Genomic DNA, 18,702 nt, shown 5'->3' with positions numbered 1-18,702 from the left:
CCATATACCCTCACTTACTCACTCGGCTCCAACTTGCTCTGCGGAGAGATGAGGGGGGCGTCCTGGTTGGAAAGGCTCGGAACTGGATACGGTCAGGAATAGGGGAGAGAATGAACCCCTTCAGGGCCAATAAAGGGGGGATTCCATTCACCCTTCTGGCCAATGGGGGAATTCCATTCCCTCTCCTGACCAATAAGGGGAGGCTTCCATTCACCCTCACGGTCATTGTAGCGCCCCCCCCCCCATTTCTCTTTACTTTTCGCGAGGGGGTAGCGGTGGTGGAAAGAACTCTCAGCTTCTGGGGTTAGAAAATACTTCCCAAAGCCCTAGGCGTGGGCGAGGGAAACAGCGAGCATCTCCAAAAAGAGGCAGGGTCTGACTAGGTTTTGGTGATTCCGGGCCGGGGATGGGGGCCCGGGGTGAGGAAGGGGAGGGAAAGGAGGTCAGAGTCAGGCTGGGGTCTGAATTGAGACGGTGGGGGAATGGCCTGAGTGGGGGAGGGGAACCGAGGAGAGGGAATAAGCCCGATGAAGGGGAGAGGAGGCGCAGTAAGGGGTGGTGGTGCCAGCCTGAGAAGGGGGAAGGGCCAGTGCCCAGGGGACGAGGGGGGGAGGGGGGCACCGCCCTACAAGCCAAGAGGGAGGCGGGGGGAGGGGAAGGGGCACCGCCCCACAAAGGGGGAGGGGCAGTGCCCAGCGAGGGGGTGGGGCATGGTCTCTGGAGGAGGGAAATTGAGGGGGGAGGGGCGTTACCCCTTCCCGGGCCCACGTGGAGAGGGGGCCGAGGGGGGCGGGGCGGCCAGTAGCGACCCGAGGTCGGGGGCGTTTCCCCCCCCCTCTCTGCCCCCTTCCCCTGGGGGCCATTGTGCCGCCGCCGCGGTAGTGGGGCGCGCGTAGGGGGGCGGGGTCGCCCCTCCCCTCGCCTCCCCCCACCAGAGGGGGCGCACGCGGTGGCCCGGCCCCCCCTCCCTCTGGGCGGGGTCCCCTCCCCGCCCCCGCGGTCTCCGGTGCGTCAGGGGCGCGTCAGTGAGTGAGCGCGCGGGGCGGGCGGAGCCGGAGAGAGCGGAGCGCGGAGCCGGAGGGAGAGAAGGAGGGACCGGCCGGCGGCGGCAGGGACAGGCGTGGGCAGCAGCGGCGACAGCGCGAGGGCTCTAGCTCGGGTCTCTCTCTCTCCCCCTTGGTCTCCCCGCCTGCCCGGCGCCCAGGGGCCGGCATGTCGGCCGTGGCCTGCGTGGATTACTTCGCCGCCGAGTGCCTGATGTCCATCTCCACGGGTGCCGTGGTGCACCCGGCGGCCCTGCCCCGGCCCGAGCCCCCGCCCCCGGCCCCGCCAGCCCCGGATCCACCGGCCCCGGGTGACTGCAGCCGTGAGGACCTGGAGGTGCGCGAGGCTCTGCAGGCGGCCGCGGCGCGCGGGGGCTCCCCGGCCCCGGGCCCTGGCCCCGCCGAGCCCCCCAACTTGCTGGCGGTGGCCAACATCCTGACGGACCTGCGCGGGCCGCGCCCCGCCTCGGCTCACTCGGAGAGCGGCAGCAGCACCTCCTCTTCGTCCTCGTCCTGCTCCTGCAACGGGGACCCCGACGGCGCCCCCCCGGCCGGCCCGCCCGCCCCCACGGCCGCCGCCCACGCCGCCTCCCGCCGCTGCCACAGCCCTTCACCGCCCAGCAAGCGCCACCCGTGCCGCTTCGAGGGCTGCTGCAAAGTTTACGGGAAGTCCTCCCACCTCAAGGCGCACATGCGGACGCACACAGGTGAGAGCCGCCCCCCCACCCCCGCCTATCTAGTCCCTTGCCATCCCCGCCTCTTCGCCTCCCCCTAGGCTCTCCTTCCCCCTTGGCCTGGGACCTGCTGCTCCGCTGCACTCGGCTGGCTCTGGGCTCCACTCGGCGCCCTCTACCCCATATCCATTCCCTCCCCTCTTCTCCGCAGGTTCGCGTGTCGCCACCCCCTCTCGGCGCACCCCGCCGCTGGCAGTCCCATCACCCCAGTTCAGCTCGCCTTCGCGCCCCGAGGTCTATGCACCCGCCGCCCCCATCCTGGGCCCTCGATTCCCCCTTTCTGCCTGCCCTCCCCCTAGCACTATTGCTTCCCCTCCCCCCCCCCGTACCACCCCTTCCCGGCTCCCTGACCCTCCTCTCCCTCGGGGGTCCCCCGCCTTTGTTCCCCGCCAGCTGGGGGCTGGGGTGGGGGCGGTTGGGGGGGAGGGAGAAAGGTCGGGAGGCGGGATCGGTGATTTTCCACGCGGCTTCTACCCTCCTTTTCCCTCCCAACCCCCCTCCCTGCGGGGGCGGGCACAGTTCGGTCTTCTGGGGGCGGGGAGCCCGGGTTGGGGGGAGGTGGGTATCCAGTGTGGCCCCCGCGGGCTCGCGTGGCCCCGGCTTTGTGTGGGCGTGGGTGGGGACCCCGCCCCCACGCGGTCCCCCCCAATAGCGTTTCCTAAGGCGCGGGATTTGGGGGGGTCTCTTTTCTCAGATTAATGTATATGTGCGTATGGGGGGGCACACTAATAAGTTTGTTAAGTGGGTGCGATTGGCGCGACCCCCGCCCTCGCTGCTGCCCGCCGAGTGGAGTCGAGGGGAGGGGAGGGGACTCGGGTGGGCGGTGCCCGGGGAGCCGGCTGGGAGCGCGAGGTTGGCACAGCGCCCTGCGCGGGGGCCGGGGGGGGCGGCGGGCGGGCTGGCAGGCGGGCGGGCAGCACTTGAGTGGGGAAGGGGAGGCTGGGAGGCGGTGGACTCCGGAGTCTGTACTGGGGGCGGAGGGGGGCGTGGGACGCCTGTCCTCCCAGCTGATCCGCTCTGCCAGCGGCCCCTCCCCGCCTCCTTTTCCCTCCCCGCCTCACTAGGTCCTTCGGGCTGGTGGGGGACCGGGAATGGAGGGGTGGGGCCATGGGGGCTGGGGGAGGATCTGAAACTGCTGCCTGAAGTTGGGGGGGGTGGTTAACCCAAAACCCATTTTGCATTTAAAGCCTTCTCGGATTGTGTCTTTTCAAATATGTGGTGATCTTGTTTGGGTGGGGCTGAGCAGCCTGGGAGACACCAGGTGGGGAATGTTTGACTTAGGGGCTGGGGGAGTTGGGGGGGGGGATGAGGCGGCTGGTGTAGAACCTGAGAACAGAGAATGTCAGCCCCGTAAGGGACCTTTGAGATCCATCTGGTAGGTCCTTCATTTTACAGGTGAGGATTCAGTCCCGGAGAGAAAGGGAGGAACTTGCCCTAGGCCCTTTGACCCCCAAATTCATTGCCCTTCCATCTGTACTAGGCCACCTAGCATCTTATATGTGTGTTGATGGAATCTTTTCGTGTTGCATTTATTTGTGTTGGCATATCCTCCCACTAGACTATGAACTGCCTAAGCCAAGGACCTTACTTCTGTTTCTGTATCTTGTCCATAATCTCTTACAGGGCTTTGAATATAGTAGAAATTGAAGGAAGTCTAGGCCCAGAAAGAGCTGGTGACTTACCCAGGGTCACACAGTGTCACTGGCAGGGCACTGTTTTTCATATCAGTCCTTATTAGTGACTACTAAAGCCTCATAGATTTAGTGCTGGAACTAGACCTTGTTTTCAGTACAGCCTTCTTATTTTATAGTTGGGGAAATTAAGGCCTGAGGGGTTGTGACTTGGTCAAGCTCACACTGGCTAGTAAGTAATCAAGGACGGGATTTGAACCCACACCCTCTGACTCCAAAACTAATCTTATGGGGAATTTTTTTTCCTCCTTTCCACCCTTCCCCTTAAGGTTTTGATTTTTATCTTGGGATCTTAGCACTCTTAACCTGCCTCTGCATATTTACCCCTACAAGAGAATCAGCTCAATGAGGGCAGGCTCTTGCCTCTTGGTTAAACTTCATCCCTTTATCAATGATCAGGAGAAATGGAATGGATATTCCCTTGCAGGAATTGTTTCATTTTGGTCTGGGTATATTCCCCAGTGCTTGGGCACATAGTAGGTGCTTACATGCTTGCTTATTCATTACAGAGTAGACACTTAAGAGTTTGAGTGAACATAGATTTTTTTCAAGGGCTTTTAGAACAAAGAATGCTGAATGTTAGAAGAGCTTAAATGGGACCCTGGAAACTCTCATGTCTTATCATTTTATAAATGGGGAAGCTGAGGCTCTCAGAAGGGAAAGGACTTGCATAGGGTCACAAGGTTAGTGATAAAGTTTGAGCAAATCCTTTTCCTTTTTTGGCAATGAGGACACAGGGACCTGCTCAATTTCTCCTAAGGAAAGTCCAGGGACAGTTAAAAAAAAATGGACTAATAGAACCTCCTCCCCCCCTTTTGGGGGGTGGTGTAAAATATTCGAGTTCTTTGGTGGAGGGTACTCAAACCCTCAAGAGTTGGAAGTGGGTCCCTGAGAAGCTGTAATTGACCTAGGATCACAGAGGCACACCCTGGACCTCTATCCTTCTGACTTTCTGCCCACTACTACTGCCTTTCCCTTGTTCTCTTTTGACATCCCTGTTTGTAGCATGAAGGAGTGGGAAAGAAGCTTGGAGGGGAGGAGAAGGGCCCTACCGTGAACTTGGCCTGACTTTAGGGTCTGCCTTCCTATTCTCCCTTCAGCCAGCCCTTACTTACAGTCCTGGGGGGAAAGTAACATTGAATAGTAAGGTTATCTCTAATAGCACCCAGATAAAAGGTGATAAATCATGCATCTATATTGGGCAAAATCCTGCCTGGGTGACCATAATTGTTACTTAACCTCTCTGGTTTCTTCATCTATAAAATGGGTAGGTTGAGCTAGATAATCTATAAGGTCTCATCCCTCTCTTAGTGTACAAAATTATGAAACTCTAATGAAGGAGACAGGGAGTCTTACACCATTTCATGGAAGGGCCAATCGGGGCTCCTAGGATCATAGATTGAGAGATGGAAAGGGCCTTTAAGGTCAGTGAGTCCAGTTCCCTTGATTTACAGATGAGGGAACTGAGATGCAGAGGTTTTAAGTGACTTGCCCAGGGTCACACAGCTAGTAATTCTCTAAGACAGAATTTGAATCCAGGTCTTCATGACTCTGGGTTCTGGTGTGTTATTTACTATACCTACTAGTAGAAGCAGAGTACTTGTTCATAATTACCTGGGTCATACAGAAGGCTTACTGGAAAGTCTGTGCCCTTACCATTACACTCCAGTGTGAAATGGTGCTATATGGGGCTCAGAGAAGTAAGATCACCCCCCACACACACACATACACACACTCACTGAGTTGGAAAGGTGTCAAGTTGGGCTGCAATGAAAAGGTGGTACTGCTCCTGCCTGATCCTCCTTATCCTCTCGAGAATGTTGTTTGTGAGGGCCTACGGAAGGGTGTCTCCCACCTTCTCCCTGTAGGATGTGGAGGGCTAGAGCTGCTCATGGCCAAAAATGGAAACACATTTGAGTCGGGGGTAACCCTCTGAGTTCCCTCCATCTTCACTTTTTAGAGGCCCAGAGTGGAACTTGCTTAAGTAGATACATAGTCTGGGGTGATAGAAGAGTTCTGGTCTATTGGGAGCTGAATGAAATGGGTTTAGATTCCTCTTCTGCCATCGACTAGCTGGGGGACCTCGGGCAGGTGAATCAGCTTCTCTGGACCTCAGTCCCGTCATCTGTAACATGAAGAGACATTAGACTGGATGACTTCTGAGGGTCCTTTGGATTCTAGATGGAGGAGAGAAAAGGTGGGATGAGAGGGAGCCCTCCTTTGTGTTTTGTGGTGGAAAGAACTCCAGTTGTGCAATCTGAGGACCTACATGACCTTGGGCAAGTGTCTTCCTTTCAAGCCTCAGTTTCCTATTTATAAACAAGAGGGGTTGGACTCTCAAGACCATGGTAGAAGGTCTCTAAGGGCCCTTCCAGCTCTAAATCCCACAATCCCCTGAGTTGAAAGATAAGGCTTTATTGTAGCTTGTTTTCTACCTCCCTTTGGGCATCGAGGTGGTGTATGATAGAGCGATGGGCTGTGATCAGGAAGACTCCTCTTCCTGAGTTCAAATCTGGCTTCAGACATCCTAGCTGTGTGACCCTCGGCAAGTCACTTTACTCTGTTTGCCTCAGTTTCTTCATCTGTAAAATGAGCTAGAGAAGAAAATGGCAAACCACTCCAGTATCTTTGTTGAGAAAACCCCAAATGGGGTCACAAAGAGTTAGCCACGAGTGAAAAACCATTAGACAACAGAGAGTTCCCATCCCCTTTTCAGCTCAGGTTCCCTTAGTAGTGTAAGTAGTCCTTTCCCAATTGTCCATGGGTACAGATGATATACCCTATGTAGATCAAGAGTAGAGAATGTTCTTTTTTTTCTTTTGCATCAGGTGAGACTGGCATCCTTGGCATCTGGGCTTCAGGGATGGAGAAGATGGGCTCTTGGGGGTGGGTGTGGGAGGGCAAGAATGAGCTTCTATCTGGCATCCAGCCCTCAGGCTCATAGAATTTTAAGGCTGAGAGGGGACCTTAAAGACCATCTAGGCCAGGGGTTCTTAACCTGAGGAGACTGAATTTAAAAAAAAAATTGAAAATTATTTCAGTATAATTGATTTCCTCTGTAAACCAACATAATTTTTTAAAAAGGCATTGAAAGACATCATTCTGAGAAGGGGTCCCTAGGCTTCATTAGCCTGTCCAAAGTGATCCCGATTCAAAAAAGGTTAATAACTTCCTGCCCTAATCCAACCCCCTTCTTCTTATAGATGGACAGATTGGGCCTCGCAGGGGTGAAATGACTTGCCCAAGGTCCCTGAGGTAACGGGGTTAGGATTTGAAGCCAGGTTTGAAGCAGGGAAGCCAGCTTGCTTCCCATTTTACTGTGATCACTTCCTCATCACTTCTTTACTTTCTAGGCCTCACTTTCCCCAGTTCAGTGATCTCTGGGTGTTGGGTTGGTTTTCTTCTCTTCCCTCTTGGAAGGGGAGAGAGAGAGACAGAGAGAGTGAGTGTGTGTGTATGTTTTCTAGCTTTCTTTAGCAGTGTGCGTCAGGAGCCCAGCCTGGGTGGGGGTGAACTGTCAGGGCCCTAAGGAAATTTCAGGGCCCCTCAGAATATAGCTGAATGAATTCCTGGCCTCTGAGTCAGGAGACCAGAGTTTCAGTCCTGGGTTGGCCATCAGTGTGACCTTGGGGAAGTCCACAAGATCATCTGGCCCGACCTCTCTATTTTATAGGGAAAACCAAATGGCCTAAACTTCACTTGACCATTGCCTGGGGTTATGCAGATCTAATCCTACAAAGGACCTCACACCAATTAACCTAATACCTCTGGGCCCCTACACCACTTGACTGAGGAGGAAGCAGGCCCTAAGAAGGGAAGGGGATCCACCCCCTGGGAGTTGATGACCAATCCTGGAGTAGATCCCATGTCTGTGTCTCCAACCTCCATTCTGGACTGGGGCTGTTGTTTCTTTTGGCAGGCAGGATGCTAAGATCTGTTCCTGGGTCTGACACTTGGCAGCTTGTATGATTGGGGAGGTCGCTTCTCTTTGTCAGTTTCCTTACCTGTAAAATGGGGCCAGTGATAACCCTTTCCCTCCCTACCTCGAAAGATGGAAGGGTACCTGGGCCTCCTGAAAGATATTCCTTCTCCATCCTTCCTCCACCCACCACCCCCAGCCTCCCTGGGGCTCAGAGACCTTTCAGGGTGCACTGACTCCTAGTTCTGTTACATATTGACCAAGTGCCAATACTCCACCAAGTTAAGTACTGCCTTCCTGGAGGTGAGACTGGCTTTAAGACCCAGGAGGAAAATTGTACAATTTAGAGGGAAATTTTTTTTCCCCTTTTTTTTTCTTCCCCCCTCCCCCACCAGGTGGTTTCTTCTAGGGCCCCTGTGGGAGGGGTAAAAGGGAGGGGGGATAATTGGGTTAATTACCATTGGGAAGTGGGGGAAGTGCTAGACCCCCTGGTTTGTTTGTGTCTGGGTTTGCAGGCCTGTCTGGATGCTTAAGAGGGGAGCTCTAGGGAGGGAGGCTGGGAGGCTAGCCATGGAGGTTCTGGGAGTTCCCAAGGAAGGATCAGAGGGGTGGGTGGGTGAAAGATGTTGTGATGTTTGATGAAGGAACAGATTTGTCCTAGAGAGCACCCTGTGTCAGCTGGGAGAGGTCCTTGGGTTCAGTCAGCTGGACTTCCTTGACTTGACAAACAGTAGCTCACATTTCATAGCAGCTTTTTAGTTAGATTTCGCCCAGCAACCTGCCTTAGGATCCCCCCCTCCAAAGAAGGCTGTGTAAGCATTGTTGCCCCATTTTGGAGCTGAAGAAACTGAGGTTCAGAGTGGTTAGGTGACTTGCCCACATCTGAGACCTGATTTGCAGTTGAACGGTTTTTTTCCAACTCTTGGGTATATTAACTTATGCACTGCCCACCCCCCAGCATCCATCAGTTACTCTTCACTATTTCTACAGAGGCAGCAAGAAACCTGGGTTCACATCCTTTCACTGTCTCTTGCTACCTCTGTGTCCTTGGACACGTCACTTGTCCTCTCTGAAAAACAAGGAGAAGGTCAGAGCAGTTGGACCTCTAAGGTCTCTTCCAACCTTAAATCTAAGAAACTGTGATCCCCATAGTAGAGAAGAGGAAGAAGAGGAGGAAGAGGCTAGCATCTAGATAGCACCTTAAGGTTTGCAAATATTATCTCATTTGGGCTTCACAACAGCCCTTCCAGGTAGGTAGTGGAAAGAACTCCAGATACTGCATCTGAAAGATGTGTGACCTTGGGCAAGTCTCCCACTTTCTGGGTCTCAGTTTTCCCATCTGTCGAGTTAAACTGAGAGGTTAAGTGACTTGCCCAAGGTTTCACAGTTAATGAATACTGGAGACAGGCTTTCCTGACTCCAGGTCCAATACTCTGTCTGTTCCCTGTGCTCTAGTTCTCCTGGGCATATGCTCCTTTTTGGCCTATGCTGCTCTAGGTTTAGGGCCTAGAGCCCAGGGGTGAACTCCCTAGCTCTGCTCCCCATACAACTTGACCTTGGACAGCTGCTTAGCCTCTTTTCCCCATCTGGGAAATGTAACGGGGGAGCAGCACTAAGGTTGGTGGTTTCTGAGGGCCCTCCCTGCCAGGCCTGTTCTGGAAGTCAGGCCAGCCTCTGGGGTGGTGGTAGAGACTGAAGCCTCCTGGAAGCCTGAGTTTCGTGGTCTGTAAAAATGGGGCTCATGATCGTATCATAACATAATCACCCATTTCAGGGTGTGTTGTGAGGATCAAGTGAGATATTCTGTGTAAAGTGCTTTACACACCTTAAAGGGCTATATATGTACAATTACTTTTATTATTATTGTCATCATTATCATTATCATCATCTTAGGTTTGGGCAAGTGAGGCTAGACTCAAGCTTCAGCCTAGTCCCCTATTTGGGACTTCTCCTTCAGACCCGGGTCTTACATGGCTCTCCCTGGAGAGAGAAGTTGGACCTGGGACTCAGGGGTTGGGAGCCTGGTGCCTTTCCCTCATTGGCCTCAGATTCCCATGGCTTCTGAAGTGTCCTTGGTCCTCAGGGCAGAGGTTCAGGCCAGGCTAGGCCAGGTACTGATATTGATTCTCCGAGGTGGGGCCTGAGTGTTCTGGGGGCAGTGCCAGACTGAGCTGATGCTAAGGCCCTAATCGGGGTGGGTGTCTGGGATGGGTGGAGGCCCTGCCAGAGAATAGCTAGTTGGTCATCTTCTGCCCATCTAGGCAGTTGTAAATGCTTTCTCCTCTCCCTCCCTCAAAACTTGGGTTTTGGGTATAGAAAGTTGGGAGTGGTGAGCTGTGCCATCTTAGGACACTAGCAGGTGCCTGATAAATAGAAGACCTAGGTGCCTGACCCACTTCTGCTATTGACTAGTTGGACCATCACTTAACTTCTGAGCCTCAGTTTCCATACCTGTGAAATGGGACTAATCCTACTCCCACTGCTTATTTTGAGTATGCTTTGTACTCTAAATGGGGGCAGCTATCACTCTGCTTCTACTCACCTCTTTGTTGTATAAATACAGGTTGAATGAATTAGTGGATGAATGGAAAAGGTCTCTGGTAGTCTGTTTTCTGGGTTTGTTCATTAGTTTGGAGTAGGTGGTGATTGGCATGTTTCTTTGGACTTGGGAGTGTCTTGGTGTCCTCTACATGGGGGAGATAAGTCCTCTGTTTTTCTTTATACTGAGCTTCCCTGATAAGGTGAGGAGGAGGGGAGTGGAGTGGTGGTGGGGAGCTTTTAATAACAGAGCATCATTAGGGTAGCCCATGGGTTCGTTTCTGGAGTCCCTTTGAATTCTCCAGAAACCAGGCAAGGTCTTGGTAGGGGGATGAGAAAGGGAGTGTTTAGGAAGTAGGAGACCTTGTATTCTAGATGGCCTTTTTCCCTCTATTGAATAAGGTCACAGGCTTCCTCCACCCCTGCCCCTCACCTTCCTGCAAAGGGAAAGGAATGAGCATTTTTCTAGTGCCTGCCAGGCATTGCACTAAGTACTTACCGAAATATCTCATGTGATCCTCACAAAAACCTCCAAGAGGTTGGTACTATTATTATACCCATTTTTACAGTTGAGAAAACTGAGGCAGGCAGAAGTTTAAAGACTTACCTAGGATCACACAGCTAGGAAGTGTCTGATGACTAAAGGCCCCGTTTTCTATCCAATGTATCACCAGCTGCTTCTAAAAGACAAAAGGGAGAACATGGTTCACTTTTCCCTAGAGTTGAAAGAGTCTGTAATCCCCTTTTCAAAAGGAGAGACTTCCTTGAAGAAGAAATTTTCTGTAAAATTTGGGAGATTGGGGAAGGTTTTCCCACTTCTGCCCACTTTACAGATGAGGAGACTGAGACCCAGAAAAGTTATTTGTCCAGAGTCACAGAAGTCTGAGCTCAGCGCTTCCTTCCCTGGCCTCTGCTGCCTGTCCTGGGTTAAGTTGGCCACAAGGACTGCACCTGGGGAAAAGGGGTGGGGGGAATAAAACCCCTCCTTTCCTACCCCAATCTGATTATCTCTCGGCTAAGCGAGGTTGAGATGTTGGGGACTGACTCCTCTCCATGTGTGGTCCTTGGGGAATGGCTTGTACCTGGCACCCATATGGTGGTCGGGAAGGGCCCCCTCCATTTCAGAGTGTCCCCTGTTTTTCATCTCCTGCTATAAGTTTGGCCTGTGTTCCCAGGAAACTCCACATCACAAAATCACCCCCTCATAGGTAAGGGGGACCTTAGAGACCATCTAATCCAACTGCTTCATTGTTCAGTTGGGGAAACTGAAACTTAAGTACCACTGTAAGTCTTACAAAGCACTTTCCTCTTTTAAAAACCTAAACTTGTGAGATTAGGCCATTCCTACATCGCCTGCCTTTGGATAAGACAATAGCAGGGCATGGCCTCGGAATCGGGAATATCTGAGTTTAAAGCCTGCCTCTGATCCCTGCTAACTGTGTGATCCTGGGTAAATCACCTTTCTTCACGCTCAGGTCCTTTGTCTGTAAATTTAGAAATAAAAATTTCACATTTAAAATGCTTTGTAAACTTTAAAAGCACAATATAAATGTCAGCTGTTAGCATTCTCATTGGATAGAGTTCCTGCCCGCATGGAGCTTACAGTCTAGTAGCAGGATGAAACTGTCATGCATAGTGCTGCATAAAAGGCACATGATTGAAGTGGCAGTCCAGGGGATATGGCGGGGGGTGGGGGGGTGGACAAGACCATACCCCCAGTGACAGGGACAGGATGGTTTCCTGGCCAAGGCAGCATTTGAGTTAGCCTTTTGGAGAACTGGTGAGAATTTTGTAGGTGAGGAGGAGAGAGAGTATTCCAGGCCCTAGGAGCCATATTAGTGAGCGGGTTGTGAGTTCTGAGGACAGAAGACAGTTAACCAGAATCAATCACATTGGCTGGGACATCAGGCCCAGGAAAGGGGGTCAGAGGAAGAGAGGAGGCAAGGCTGGAAATGGGAGGTGGGGCTAGATCGTGGAAGGCCGTGAATGCCAAGCCAAAACAAGTCTGGATTTGATTCCTTAGGCATTTAGGAGCCATGGAAGATCTTGGAGTGACACTTTGTCAAATCCTAGGCCCTTTCCTCAAGCTGCCAGAGGCAGCTCTTCCCTCCACCCCCACCCCCATCCTCCTATGGATACACACAGGCTAGGTGGTATGAGGTGAAGGGGAGGGCTATCTATTTTTTGGAAGTTGGGGTCTTGGAGTGTAGAGTTCTGGCTGGCCCATGTTTGAATCTAGATTGCCCCTTAGCAGCTGGGCAATCCTCCTTGGGCCTCCTTTTTACCCCTCTATAGAAGGGGTCACCAAATTCCTATGATCCTAAGATGAGGAAAGTGTAAAGGAAATGAGGGTCTCTGTCATGGAACTGAGACTTAATTAAAGCAGAAGAATCTGGACTTAGCATCTTATCTCACACAGGTGTAAGAGGCCTAAGAGGACATTTTGTCCACCTGGACCTGAAGATTTTGATCCTTCCCCACCCCTACAACTTTCCTGATGGTTTCCCAGCCCTCAGTGATGGGGAGCTCACTACCTCCAGAAACAACCCTTTCTCTTTCTTCCTTAGTACTCTGATTGATAGAGGGTTTGTTTTTGTTATTTGAATGGAAATCTCCCTCTGCTCCTTCTGTCTATCCTTTGGTCTAAGCTTAGGTCTCTGCCCTTGAGGGCAATGTCGAGGTCCCCCTTTCTCCCTCCCTCTTCCTTTAAGACTCCTAGGTCTGTGTTATCACGACAAAGCAGTTCTAAAGTACTGCCCCATCACCTGACTCAAATCCATTCTCCAGTCACTCTTTTTCTAGATGAGAAAACTGAGGCTCAAACAGGGAAAGTGATTTTGCCGGAGTGTGTAGTGACTCGTTTTCTGGGTGTCCAGGGCCCTTGTCCCTACACCCCTCCTTTTGCAGGGGATGATGTCCATCAGTGTCCTAACTTAGCTGTCTCTGAGCTCTAGCCCCCCATTTCCTCCTTAAATGGCAGTTGGTTGTGGGATTGAGGGTGGGGGGGCCTGGTTGGGTTAGCTGGTGGGTGCTAGAGAGGAGAGGACGGCTGTGTTTCCAGGGACTCTTCCCTTTGAGCCTAGCCTAGAAGGCCTAGGGAGCAGGGTGGGGGGTGTAGCAACTACTGGTTTGTTTAGACTGTGCTGGGCCCCTGCTCCCAGAGCACGGGGGAAAATGTGAGCCTGGAGGTAGGAGGAGGGTTGGGGGTGGGGGGGACACACGCCACGGGACATTCTCCCTACCGCTCTGCTCACGTACGTGCTGCTGCTCTGTTCCCAGCCGGGCCTTGTTCCCGACTTGAAACCCTCACACATCCTGTCCCCCAGTGTCTCTCCCCTCCCCTTCCTCCTCTCCTTGATTCTCTGCCTCTTGCTACCTGACCCAGCTGGAGAGGGCCTATCTCGGAGATAGAGCCTGCTGCTGGTTTCAGACAGGAACAGGGGTGGTAAGAGCTCCCTGCTATGGCACAGCCCCCCACCTGGGGAGCCTATGGACAGCCTCCAAAGAGCCCTTCTCCTCCCCTCACCCCCCATCACAAACTGGGCCTGGAAACAGGGAAGTAGTGAGCCTTGTCAAAATGAAAGTGAAAATGCAAGTATGGCCTGTCCTGGGCTCCCGCCCTCCCTCCCAAGTCCTCTCTTCACCCCGAGCCCTAACTTGGGTGGGTGTTTGTGCGTATCTTGGGGAGGTAGAGAGATGGAGGGGAGGACCCTGCCAGTCCTCACAGGCCCACCTTGCCCTCAGTCAAGTTTATGTACTTATGCCACTGCCCTAGTTCTGAGACTGAAGTTTTTACCCTACTTCCTTTTCTGAGCTCAGGTGAGAGAGCTGAGCAGGCAGATAAGCAGATTCCTTGTGGATCCCTTTAAAAACAGGCAATGAAGGAGCCTCTGGGAAAAGGGGAGAGAGAGAGAGACAGTGAGAATGTGTGTGTGTGTGTGTGTGTGTGTGTGTGTGTGTGTGTGTGTGTGTCTGTCTGTCTGTCTGTCTGTCTGTCTGTCTGTGTGTCTGTGTGTGTTTACTCAGGTAACCTAGAAGCAGCTAAATGGCTCAGTGGATACAGCAGCTGACCTGGAGTCGGGAAGAGCTAAGTGCAAATTCAACCTCAGACACCTACCAGCTATGGAACACTGAGCAGCTCATTCAACCTCTGTCTTCCTCAGTTTCCCCATCTATAAAATGGGGGCCATAATATCACTTGCTTGCCAGGGTTGTTGGGAGAATCAGATAAGATAATATTTGTAAAGTGCTTTGCAAACCTTAAAAGATTTATGTAAATGGTAGCTATTATTATCGTTAATGTGAGAATTGTTATGGCCATTTAACAGGTGAAGAAATTGCGGGGTCAGAGTGGCTCAATGACTTCAGAACATCTTTGAAGGAACCTTAGAGATTATCTAGTCCAAGCTCATACCTGGCCCAAGAATCCATTTAACAACATTGCCCCTAAATGACAACACATACCTCTCCTGGATGATCCTTTGCAGGGGTGGCCAGGACTCAGTACTTCCTGAGTGATGGATAACTCTTATTGTTCAGGAGGTTTTCCTTCCATTGACCCTAAATCAGTCTCTGATGGCTCCTAGTTTTGCCTTCTGAGGGTCTTCAGATCTTCCTTTTGGAATAAAGTTCTCACATCCTAACCTCTTCTGCCCCCCCTCTTCTTTAGGCTTAGGAAACAGGCTCAGAGAGAATTGAAGTGACTTAACCAAGGTCACACAACCTATTAGGAAGTGTCCAAAGTAGTTTTAGGTCATTTTGATTCCAGGTTCAGCATGCTGTTTGCTTCCCTGTGCTCCAGATGTGGTCTGAAGAGGACCCTCTACCCCCACCCTCTCTTGTGGACACTGCCTTTCCCTTAAGGCTCAGGAAAGTCAAGTGACTTGCCCAAAATCCCATGACTTTTGAGTGGGAAACCTAGGATAGCATTAACCCTTTTTTTTTTTTTTTTTTTTTTAAGTTTTACCTGTCACACTCTTGACTCACTAAAATTTCCAGAGTTGGAACTGTTATTTAATTAATATCTTCATCCATCTTCTGTTGGTAAAGTTGACTATTTAAACCCAGGGGCAGAGTTTTACATTTGTCCTATTAAATTTCATTTTATTGGCTTTGGCCCATTGGAGGCCAATGACTTGCCCACAGTCGCTCAGCTTATTAGGTGTCGGACCTCTTTCAATCCCTGGTGTCTTCACTGTAAGGGTCACCCATACCACATGACAAAGAAGGGGAAAGAGGGCAGCCCCAAGACAAGTGAGATCCTAAGAGAGCATCTCAAGTCAGTCACCAGGCCCAGAGGTGCCACTTCCTTCCTCAGCTATCTATTGAATTTGATTAGCAAAGCCATTGTTTGTGATGATTTGAAAGCTCATGAACTGAAGTCAACAAAAAATTGGAAAAGGGCAAATGTCTCTGTTTCTTCTCTTCCCCTCCCGACATCTCCCCCTCGCCCCAACCCGGGAAAATAATATAGTCTACAAACTATCGGCTAGAAATTTGACTCCACTTTTCAGCAACATTGTAGAACCTTTTATTAAAGGGATGATCAGTGAACATAGTAGAATAGATGAAAGAATCATATAGAAGGGGCAGTTAGGTGGTGTAGTGGATAGAGCACGGGCCCTGAAGTCAGGAGGACCTGAGTTCAAATCTGGCCTCAGACCAAACTTGACACTAGCTGTGTGACCCTGGGGGCAAGTCACTTAACCCCAGTTACCTAAATAGAAAAAAAAATTAAAGAATCATATAGAAGAATGCTCTAAATCTTTAAGAAGAGAAATGAAAATTAAGGTTTTACTTAATACCCATGACATTGGCAGAGGTGAGAAAAGATAAAACTGATAAATGTTGGTGAGGCTGTGGGAAGACAGGCACATTAGTTTCCTGTTGGTGGAGCTGTTAACTTGTCTGGCCATTTTGGAAAGAAAATTTGTAATTAATGCTTTTAAAAATTATTTTAATTAATTAAATTAAATTTAATTAATATGTGTATACATATAATCTATAAATATATGTGTGTGTCTATATAAATACACACGCACATATACATAAATATTTTGGCCCAGCAAATACTAGGCATCTAGCTCAGGGAGAGGTCAAAGACATAGGGAAAGAGCTTCTCTATACAGACATTTTTAGTGGCACTTTTTATAGTTGCAAAGAACTGTCAAGAAAGTACTTGTCCATCTGTTGGGGGATGGCTGAACAAATTGTGCTACACCATAAGAAATGGAGAATCCAAAGAAGCTTAGGAAGTACAGTATTGCCCAGCATAAGCGGAAGTGGCAGGACCTGCCTTTAATAAAAGGTCAGAGATGCCTCCCATTTTCAGACTTTGCCAGTGTGTTTATTTTTTGCTTGACAACTAGCCAAAGTAGCTAGGTGGTACAGTGGGTAGAGCTGGGCCTGCAGTCAGGAAGATTTGAGTTCAAATTCAGCCTCAGACACTTCTTAACTATGTGATCCTGGTCAAGTCACTTAACCCCTGTCTGCCTGTTTCCTCACCTGTAAAATGAGGCTAATAATAGCACCTACCTCCCAAGATGGTTGTGAGAATCATAGGGGATAATAATTGTAAAGCACTTAGCACAGTGCCCGACACCTGGCATTCTATAAATGTTCATTGTTGTTACTGTCATTGATTGTACCTGACTTATTCCAGGAAGGGGTGAGGGAGTTGGGGAGCCTTTCTTTGGGAAAGTACAGTGATAAAAACATTGATAACTTGTTCTTTTAAAGAACAGGTCATGTCAGGATTAACCTTATTTCCTCTCTCATGGCTGGGTTATGAGATTTAACAGATGAGAGGAACTCTGTAAATAGAGTTAACCTCGATTTTAGCAAAGCATTTGACAAAATCCCATGCTGTTCTTACGGAGAAGATGGGAAACAAGTGGCCTGGAGCAATTAGGTAGATTTGAAACTGGTTAAATATTGGAGAGAGTGAATTATTAACAGTTTGATGCCCTTTTGGAAAGAGGTCTCCCCTGGCATACCTGAGAGATCTCTGCTGGGCTGGAGGCCATTCTACATTTTTCTCAGTCATTCAGAGCAGAGGTGATACATACACCTGCCCTATTTGCAGATGACACTACTCTGGCTGGCTGGAAAAATTCAAGAGACTCTGGGCAGCTTAGAACACAGGAGCCTTTTTGTACGTCCTGGTCCCTTTCTCAAAATCAAGTTAAATAAACAAGATCAAATACATAAGATTGCAAAGGAAATCAAATATAGTGAAATAGAGTTATCCAGATGTTTAAAAAAATTTTTCATGAACCCCCCCCCCCCCCAGGCTAAGGAGCCCTGGCTGGCCTAGGACATTGGGATGATTAAATCTACTTAGGTGATATTAAGTGTAGTGATAAATGTGTCAAGTATCCACACTTGGGTTCCAAACAGCTGTTCATCTGAGCAAGATCTAGGGCTATTCCTGGAGTTAGGACAAACTCAACATGAATCAACAGTGTGATATTGTAGGAAAGTGGGCAGGACCATGAAGACTCCCCACTGACCCCTTGTGTGTTGGAGTGAACTTCTTGTTGGGGTATGGCTTGGATAGGAGCTCTTCTGAGGGTTAGCCCTTCTAGCTCTGAGATTTTGGTATTCTGATTATTCTACCTGAAGACATGATGTCTTGTTCTGGGGCTGAGATGGCGAGGGGAAGCTTTTCAGGAGGTCCTTAAGCTAAACCCTTAAGCATGTGTAGGATTTTCATGGGCTAGGAGCAGGAAGGGTGGGAGAATGTACATTCCAAGGGAAGAAGAAAATACCTCCTGTTCTGATGGCCATTGGCAGCCATCTATAATGTTTTTTGCCACCCCACCCCCCATTTTGGGAGTAATATCCCCATTTTACAGACATAGAAAACTTCAGACCAAGAGAGGTCAAGTGACTTGTCCAAGGTCACAAGACTTGTCAAATGCAGCTCTTAGAGGAGAACACAGAACCCTTGACTCCTGTTCCTGGGAGCTTGAAGTGGCAGCCGACCTGAATACCGTTGAGCATGTTGATTTCAAAAATATCTCTCATTTCTTCTGCTCCCTTCTCCACATCCCTCCTTGTGCAGCAGAGAGCTATATGAGCTGGACCTACAGTCAAGTTCTGGTTTCAAATCCTGCCTCTGTGACTGGAGCCTGAGTTTTCTCCTCTGTGAAAATGGGGACTATTCCAGTAGCACTTCCCTCACCCAGGATTTTTGGGATAGAGTGGATGTTATTAAGCCTTTGTGACTTACTGTGGCCAGAACCTAATGCTGAGCTCCAGAGTTAGGCAGGCTGGGCTGTCCGTCTGAGGACAGACCATGCCCACAGGGATAGGTCTCCCTGGACCAATGCTTGAAGCTTTTTCATCTTGGGGAACCCAGCCATACCTGGGCCTCTGCTAGCACCTCCTTCAGAGGTCCAGGCTCACATCTGTTCCAGGAGGAGGCATGGGAGGAATCCTCGTTAGAGAACTGTTAGTCACAGTGCTGCTGTATTCCATATTCTTCAGGACCAGTGATTTTATGATTATGTCTGTGTGGGTCTCCTCAATGGTGCAGATAGCAGCTTCTCAGATTCTCTGGGCAGCCGATGGATATGGGTTCCTAGGTGGCTAATTCGACATTCTCTTTTGTTTGGGGATCTGAGCACTTTGCAGCCCCAGAGGGAAGCTGCTTAGGGAGGAGGTGAGGCAAAGGGTGCTGGTAAAGTAACCCAAGTCCACCTGCCTGGGAGCCTCTCTCTGTCTCTGTCTCTGTCTCTCTCTCTCTCTCTCTCTCTCTCTCTCTCTCTCTCTCT

At 50.5% G+C, this 18,702-nt stretch overlaps 1 protein-coding gene across 2 annotated transcripts in view; it reads left to right on the top strand.

The window, feature by feature from the left end:
* The first annotated feature begins 1,212 nt into the window (after nucleotides 1-1,212).
* KLF16 (Kruppel like factor 16) overlaps nucleotides 1,213-18,702 on the top strand; it is a 19,862-nt gene continuing 2,372 nt past the window's right edge. The window contains exons 1-2 of one of the 2 annotated variants that reach the window (XM_027853179.1): nucleotides 1,213-1,601; nucleotides 1,665-1,750. In XM_027853179.1, coding sequence (XP_027708980.1) covers nucleotides 1,213-1,601; nucleotides 1,665-1,750 — 475 coding nt within the window. Of the gene's footprint in view, nucleotides 1,751-18,702 lie in introns of both variants that reach the window. The other variant, XM_027853178.1, reaches the window with a different exon arrangement.

Source organism: Vombatus ursinus, unplaced genomic scaffold, assembly GCF_900497805.2.
Source record: "Vombatus ursinus unplaced genomic scaffold, bare-nosed wombat genome assembly UNPS02009918.1, whole genome shotgun sequence".
NCBI classification, from domain to species: domain Eukaryota; kingdom Metazoa; phylum Chordata; class Mammalia; order Diprotodontia; family Vombatidae; genus Vombatus; species Vombatus ursinus.
This window is presented reverse-complemented; position numbering and strand designations above follow the sequence as displayed.